This window comes from Humulus lupulus, chromosome 7, assembly GCF_963169125.1.
Source record: "Humulus lupulus chromosome 7, drHumLupu1.1, whole genome shotgun sequence".
In the NCBI taxonomy this organism is placed as follows: domain Eukaryota; kingdom Viridiplantae; phylum Streptophyta; class Magnoliopsida; order Rosales; family Cannabaceae; genus Humulus; species Humulus lupulus.
The window spans coordinates 12,820,957-12,828,891 of record NC_084799.1 but is presented as its reverse complement, the minus strand read 5'-3'; the positions used below and the strand labels follow the sequence as shown (position 1 = coordinate 12,828,891).

Below are 7,935 nucleotides of genomic sequence, written 5' to 3'. Positions count from 1 at the left end.
TTCTTCTAAAAGCTTTACCAAACTTGAACTATATCAATGTCCTCTCTTACTTGCAATGGACAGTATGGACCATGTTAGAGTTATTATCTTAAGGTTATTTTAGTCTTTTAGTCTTTTATGTTATTTTATTATCTTTTGACTTTTATAAGGCTTGGCTGATTATTTTATTGTAAGAGAACATTTGCTCTTCTTTTGCAATATACTTAGCTCCTCCCTTTCTCTCTTCATCTCTTTGCCTTTTGCGTTCTCTTTTGAGTTCTATAGTTTGTGTAATCTTTGCATAATTATCAGACCAAGGGCGTACAATTCTATGTTTTAAAGAATCTTGAATGGAATATGTACATATATATGTATAGAAATTTCAAGAGCACAACTTACCAGTTACGTGTAGTTAGTATTTCAATTGAGTTTAGAAGCATGACCAAGTTGAAATGGCAAAAAAGTATTTATATATGTATTGCTACCAGCTAGTGGTTTATAAACAGAAAAGTCCCTATTTTTTTTTTGAAGCAATAAATTCATTGATAAAAGTTGTAGAATCACGACTTGTCTATGCCTAAAGTAACCAAATAGAAGACCATGCTTCTTCCTTGTATAGTTTCCAGACACTTTTTCTTAAGTCTTCTCTGCCTGCCTAGACCACCTTCCATTTCTTTTGAAAACTGAGCTTTGAATTCTCATTTAGCACAAAACAGCTAACAAAAATGTCAATTTTCAATTGATTGAGCTGTGCTAGGTCCATTTCTTGCAATGTATTTACTTGGGGAAGAAAATAGAGTAGGGAAAACGAGGGAATATGATCCCAAAACATCACATCACTTGGAAAAAATGGGCAACTTGTCACTTTAATAGGAATCTTAGCCAAACCTTCCTCATTGGTAACTAGTTTTGAAACTAGGATCAAAGGAAGATTCTCCATAACATAATTATATATTTTTTTTATGTTATTTACTCTACTTTCATGCAAATTATAAAATGAGCTCTCTGGCTCTCACAAAATGGCACTCACAAACTCATATTTTCACCAACTTACAAACATACTCACACCTCTATAGTGCATTGTGCTTATACATTTCAATATGGAAGGCAGCCACAATGACTCTAATTCTAAGAGTGTCTGTGAGAAAATCTTCTGTTGTTTTTCAGGTTCTACAGAAAATGATCACTCACAAAATCTACCTGAATCGATACCAACTCACCTTTCAGAGAAGAGGAACAAGGCTGAGTTAGAGCCTCAAGCAAAAGCAGCCAATGGGGAGATGCTACATTATGCTGCTTCTGGCGTTGAACAACATGCTCACAAACAAGGTAACAGATCAGGTTCTGATGTCAACAAGGCCTTTTCTGATTACATAAATAATGCCAGGATTAAGATCAGAGCTATGTCAAGTGGTGGTGGTGATGGTGGTGGTGATGTGGAGATTATTTCCAAAGAAGATGAAGTTTATGGTTCAGAGAAGAAAGCTGATGCTAATGATATGTTTGCGGATTATATCAATCGTTCTAAGCTCAAGATCAGGAAGACATCAAGTATTGGCAGCAGCAGAAGGATGATCTCTTTCAGAAAATGAGCTTAATTTAATCAAAATATTGTTATATGGTTGTGATCTTTATGGTTTTATGTTTTTAAATAATGGTGGTGTAAAGCCCTTTTCATTATGATTCTGTTATTTCTTTAGTTATGCGATTAATTTGTTGTGGAACAATTTGGTTCCTCCAAAAAATTCCTCAATATGATTTATTCAGCCATGTAAGTCTATGTAATAATATTTTCAATTGAAGTATAATACAAAAATATTTTAATATATATTGTTTTAACTATATGCTTGTTGGTGAAGAACTCCACCAATAAAGGCTTGATCCTTTTGCCTCATTTTCAATGATAAGACAAGTAAGATAGCTTCTTTCACCAACAGCTCTGATGAATATGACTAACTTTAACCAGATATTGAAAAAGACCCTTCTCTAGAAAAAGGAAAAGATATTGAAAAGAAGCTTTTTATTTCTTAAAGAAAGATATATTTGCATCTAGCCCCCTTAAAAATTTCACATGGCTATAGATTTTTTTTTTTTTTTGTGATGATATTCAGATTCTCTTTGGAACTATACACTATAATTAGGAACCGCATATTTTAGTGGCAAAGCTTACAAGAAGACAAGTTAAACACATTAAGATATAGTTAACTATCATAGTTGGCTAGAAACTACTTTTAAGGTTCTATTAGAAGAGAAGTGCGATTTTCCAGCAATAAACTTGACTTTTTAGACCCAAAAAAATGATTAATCGAATCTTATTTGCTCATGAAGGCGCCACCAAAATATAGGATATACTTAAACTCATTATGATATAGTCGTTCATTTGTCAAAAAGTACCATTTTCATAGATGCTATTCTGATAAACTGGCTCAGCTTGTCACTTCCTTTTCTGCCTCAAGTAATAGTTTCCCTGTTAAACCACTCATGGAACAAATTTTAAAATCATTGTTAGAATGTGCTATGTTATCTGCACACGTAATATTCTACTTTCTGATAAAATAGAGGCAAATAAAAGCCAAGGGAATATGATACTTATTACAGCTCAGGTAAGAATCTTAGCCAAACTCTTTTATATATTTATCACTAGTTGATATCTCCTTCCTCCTATTTACAGCAAAGAGATAAACACCAATTCCTTATTTTTGTTTCATTTCGCAGATCGAAAAGAGAGAAATTTTGTTAAGTTTCTCATATCTCTTCTTTTCCTTTCAGTATGCCAATGAAAAAGGGTCATGATCTCTCAAACTCCCCAGGTTCTTGTGAGAAAGTCTTCAGCTGTATCTTTTGTTGCAAGTGTCAAACGAATTATGATACAGACCACCAGCAGGACCACATGGGTGCATCAGGTGGTCGAAATCATTTGCAGCCTACTCATCTTAATCATGCTGGGAAAGCTAGAGACATGGGCCATGAAAGCAGGTATGAGCAACCATCAAAAGCTGCTCATTTTGCTGTGAACAGGACTGAACCAGATGCTAAACATGAAGGGAAGAGATCTTCTGGTCTGACAAAGAATGATACCTTTTCAAACTATATTCATCGTGCAAAGATGAGGATCAGAGCAGGGCCACACCATGGCAGTGAAATGAAAGCCTCTGAAGCCAGTAATGATAATCATATACATACTCATGATGATACTAAGAAAGACAACAATGCTAAAGATGGATTTTCTGATTATATTGATCGCGTTAAATTAAAGATCAGGAGGACCACAACAAGCGTTCGAAGCTGGAAGAGTTAAACTGCCTCAAAAAGATAATTGCAGTGAAGAAAGTATACTATTACCAAAGAGGTACTGTTGAGGAGTAACAAAGGTGGTTGTTCTCATACTGCACGCATAAGCTATTAACTTACGCTATGTAGACCTATTAAATGTTCTTTTGTGTGTTGTGCGTATTCTATTCTATATGGTATGATCTCACATACCATGTTGTAACAAACTAGCAAATCTATACGTACCCCTTTTTCAAGAAAATATCAGAAGAAAATATTGGTTATCTTGAGAAATAGCCGCGTTCACTTGGTTAAAACCACCAGTATTATGAGTGAACTATGTTCGATCTCAAATTCTCCATAGAAAAATTCATAGGTGGCTGTACTGTGTTTAAGTTGTAAACAGAAACATGGGAAAGCACTTTCTAAAGCTCGACTTGTATTCCTTCTTAACATGGGTTTATTGGCGTGAACATTCACATATGATAGCATATAATTATCTTACTTGACATAATTGTCTAACAAATATAAGATTAACTTAACAATTCTGACTAAGAACAACTAAATAGATAATCACAAAGCCAGAATTCTTCACAGAAGATATTTAGGCTAATCAAAAGCAGCAACCTAATTGTGGAAAGAGCCAATTTATATGGGAGCCGCGCATGTTGTTCTGAAGTGCCCCGTCTGATTGCAGCGACTGCAATGCACTACTCGCTTCACGCGGCCACGGTCTTCTGCTCGAACTCGTTTCTTTCTTGGCCGTCCAGGAGGCCGAAGTGACTTGGGTGGGTTAATTAAAACCTCAATAGCTTTGTTGGAATTGGGGTCTCCATCAGTTAACTCCTTCCAGAGGGATTTATCTGGAATGGGATGTATTGTCTGTGAATATGTCTTTCGATAAGTTGCCACTGTAAAACAGCTCTCTGTGAATCGGTGAACATTTTGCCTACAGGAGAGTAGTGCTGCCACAGCATGCGCACAAGGCAAACCATACAGCTGCCAGCCCCGGCAAAGGCAGCATCGGTTCCGAATGTCAACAATATTTGTTCCCTCGTGAGATATGACTTCAAATTCAGCTTCATTAGCCCGAAGCACCTGATATGTACGCGCACGCTCAAGTGCCTCCGCAACACGCCTCTCTGCAGACGGCACAAGTATTGACGTCCACTGCATACTAGTCTCTCGGCGTTCATTAAACCAAGTCATCAATTGCCTTCTAATGCATTCCATCATCTGGATTATAGGAAGCCCAGATGCCTCCAAAATCCAGGTATTCAAAGACTCAACTATATTAGCTGTCAAATGCCCAAATCGCGTCCCCTCAAAATAAGCTGTAGCCCATAAGCGAGGTGGAATTCGTCTAATCCAGTATGCAGCATCTTGTGATATTTCTTCGATCTCTAAAATTTTTGCTTCAAATTCAATGACCGTGAGGGCGTGAGCTGCTTCCCATAAAAGGTTAACAAGAATTGTATTGTTAAACTCCTTGCGAAAGCTGTCACTCAAGTGACGCATGCAAAATCCGTGAAAAGCAGTCGGAAAATTTGCTTCCACCCCATCTACAATGCACTTCACCCTGTCTGACAAGATTGTAAGCCTGGGCATGTTTTCCGTATTGATCTCAAGCAAATTCCGAAGTTCAGAGAGAAACCACATCCAATTTTCCTCATTTTCTTCATCAACAACCCCAAACGCTAGAGGGAACAGCGCGCCATCACCATCAAAACCAGTAGCAAGAAGCAATGTACCCAGATATTTACTTTTCAAATACGTCCTATCAAGCCCAAGGAGTGGTCGGCAAGCATTTAGAAATCCATAAATTGATGCCTGAAATGATATGAATAGACGCTGGAAGCAGCTATCAATTTGATTCCCATAAACAGATGCAATACTCCCTGGGTTTGTCCTTTTGACCTGTTCACAATATTGAGGAAGCAACCGGTACCCTTCTTCAAAAGATCCACGCATAGCAGCCATTATGCGTTCCTTGCCTCGCCAGGCTTGCTTATAGGATAAGGTAATACCATGGACCCGGTGGATCTCCTCTAGTATCTCCTTTGGCTTGTAATTAGGATTCTCCTTGAGCCGTTGCTCCACAGAGTTTGCAACCCACTGAACTGAGGCTTGCTGATGGCCAAGATGAGCAATGCCACCACATGAATGAGACTCTTGGATGGTTCTGATAGTGAAAGTCGGAACTCCTGGGAGCTTTGCAGCGTGAATGCGCCAGGGACATCCCTCACTGGCACATTTGGCAGTAAATCGTGTCTTGTCAGATTTTATTGTCTGCATCTCAAAGTGCAGAGCAATTGCCGTGTCTCTCAAAGCCCTGCGGCAGCTCTTGACATCTGGGAACTCTTGCCCGACTGATAGCTCATAAGTAGGATTTGCAACAATCATACGGGCCTGAATCACAGGAGTTGTAGGAACTAGCTGGGAGTCCTCCATAGAAATATCATGAGGCTCAATAGCCAATTCTTGACTATGATCCACAGCTAATTCCAGGTTGTCGTCAAGTTCTTGGTTTTCTGAGACAACCAACTCATTGTTATCTGATAAAGACAATTCATGATTCTGAGCAGTAAGAGCCAACTCATGGTTCTGAGCAGAAAGGGCCAACTCATGATTCTGAGCAGTAACAGCTAATCCATGGTCTTCATGTTCAGGTTTCCGATCCATACCTAACTCGTTTTCATGCCCATAATTGTGACCATCATTCCCTTCTTGGTCATGATTCTGTCCTATGTCCAACTCATGGTCATGGTCATGGTCATGGTCATGGTCATGGCCATGCCCTAAGCCCAACTCATGATCATGGGACTGATTTAAACCCAAATGATGATCATGTGCTTGTCCAACTTCCAAACCATGATTCTGGCCAAGGTCAAGGTTGTGATTGTGGCCCAACACCATCTGCTGATTCTGCCCAAGAGCTAAATTATGATTTTGACCAAGTATCAACTCATGGTTAGCCATTCCAAAAGACCAGCGTCAATATACCAAAGTACCGCAATATTGAAAATAGCTCCACTGTCTCCCGAGAAATCGACTGGTGTATAGTACTGCTTTGCCAGCAATATCACAGCATGCCTGCCAAGCAAGGTAACAGTATTCAAGTTAAAACCACATTATTCAACTATGCATCATGATGAGAAACATGTACATACCTCCAAATAACATAATATGAATTGGCTAACCGTATTATAAAAAAAGAAAACAAACAAATAACACATGCAGCTAAGAAGACCACGTCAAAATCAATTTCTCAATGTCCCCCATAGCAAAAAAAGCATAAACGGGAGGACCTAAGCCCTAACAACCAGAACCAAAACTGGAAGAGGATGAAAAACGCAACACTCATTCAAATCCGTACTGTTATTAACAAAACGAAAATATGCTGAAATCATGAATAGAAATCTTCTTCTTTTCAAGAAGGAAACTTGCAAGACAAAAAACACCACCTCCAGGCGGCAGCTCTAAACAACACAACAAAAAGGTAAAAGATCAAAAGCAATAACACAGCAAAAAACAAGAGAAATATTCCTGCCCGCACATTGAGATGCATATATATAAACCGGTAGGCTCGCCAGAAACACATCTACCAGCTTCGAAAATCATCCAAAAACACTTCTTCCACTTCATAGTTAAACCAAGCAATCAAACAGAGATTTTAATAAAAACCAAACCAACTGACTACGAGTAATTCTCAATTTTATTTATAGTATATATATATATATATATTTAAGGAAGAAAAAAACCCACTTGTACACACCCAAAACACTCAAACGAAACCAGCTTCCGACAAAGCATGTTTCACAGAAAATTCAAGCATGCCCACAAAATAAAACAAAAATCAACAACCAATAATCAAAATAGGCGAGAAATAACACAACCCCATCTCAGAACAAGCGCAGCAAAAAATAAATTAACAGTAAAGTAGATGAATTCGTTACGAAAACCTACCTGAGGAGAACACGAGTGAGCCCCAGAGAAGCAGACTAAAACGGATCAAACAACATATAGAGAGAGTGAGGGGAAGTGGTTCAGGAAGGTCGAAAATAAAAAGTTGGGTCGGAAATGAGGGGGAGGAAGAGCGGGATCAGGGACATGAACTAGGGGGTGGTGGAATTGAGGTTAAACGGAATAGAACGAAGAAGCAACTATAATTTGAAATGGAAAAGAATGGCGGGTAAGTGAGAGTGGAGAAAATCGGAAAAAGAAAGAGAAGGGTATGGAAGAGAAGAGGAGAGAGTGGTGGAAGATTGGGAATTTCAGGGGCAGAAGAGGCAGACTTGTGAGGGTTGAGAAAGGAAATACAGGTTTTGGGGCTTTCACTGGAAAAAGGGTATTTAGGTCAAACAATTCCCAGCTCTCTTCTTACAATTACTGTTTTGCCCAAACCCCCATTGTCTTCTCCCTTCCCCTTTATTATTATTATTATTATTTAACTTTAATTAGGACATGACTGCCTTTTTTTTTTTCTTGACAGAGACCCATTACTCATTTATTTGAATATCTTCCAATCATGTAATATCATTTTTTATTTGTAGTGCAAGCAGGCTAATCCATACAAAGCAATATTACTAATACGCATATATGGGTTAAATTAGCACTCAAAAATACATATAACAATGATTTAATGCTCCTAAGAATACAACTTCGTAGAGATACAACATAAGTAGA

The 7,935-nt window shown here is 38.2% G+C and overlaps 2 protein-coding genes across 2 annotated transcripts; one reads left to right on the top strand and one right to left on the bottom strand.

Annotated features, from left to right (window-relative positions):
• Positions 1-1,000: 1,000 nt before the first annotated feature.
• LOC133789466 (uncharacterized) lies at positions 1,001-1,785 on the top strand. The gene has a single exon (XM_062227318.1). The coding sequence runs from the start codon at positions 1,080-1,082 to the stop codon at positions 1,569-1,571; it is 492 nt and encodes a 163-aa protein (XP_062083302.1). The 5' UTR covers positions 1,001-1,079; the 3' UTR covers positions 1,572-1,785.
• A 1,886-nt stretch (positions 1,786-3,671) lies between these two features.
• Positions 3,672-7,591, bottom strand: LOC133790714 (uncharacterized). Its single transcript, XM_062228460.1, has 2 exons — positions 7,216-7,591; positions 3,672-6,342 (listed from the first exon to the last, which is right to left on the bottom strand). Exon 2 carries the CDS (start codon positions 6,226-6,228, stop codon positions 3,898-3,900), a length of 2,331 nt encoding a protein of 776 aa, XP_062084444.1. The 5' UTR covers positions 6,229-6,342; positions 7,216-7,591; the 3' UTR covers positions 3,672-3,897.
• Positions 7,592-7,935: the final 344 nt, after the last annotated feature.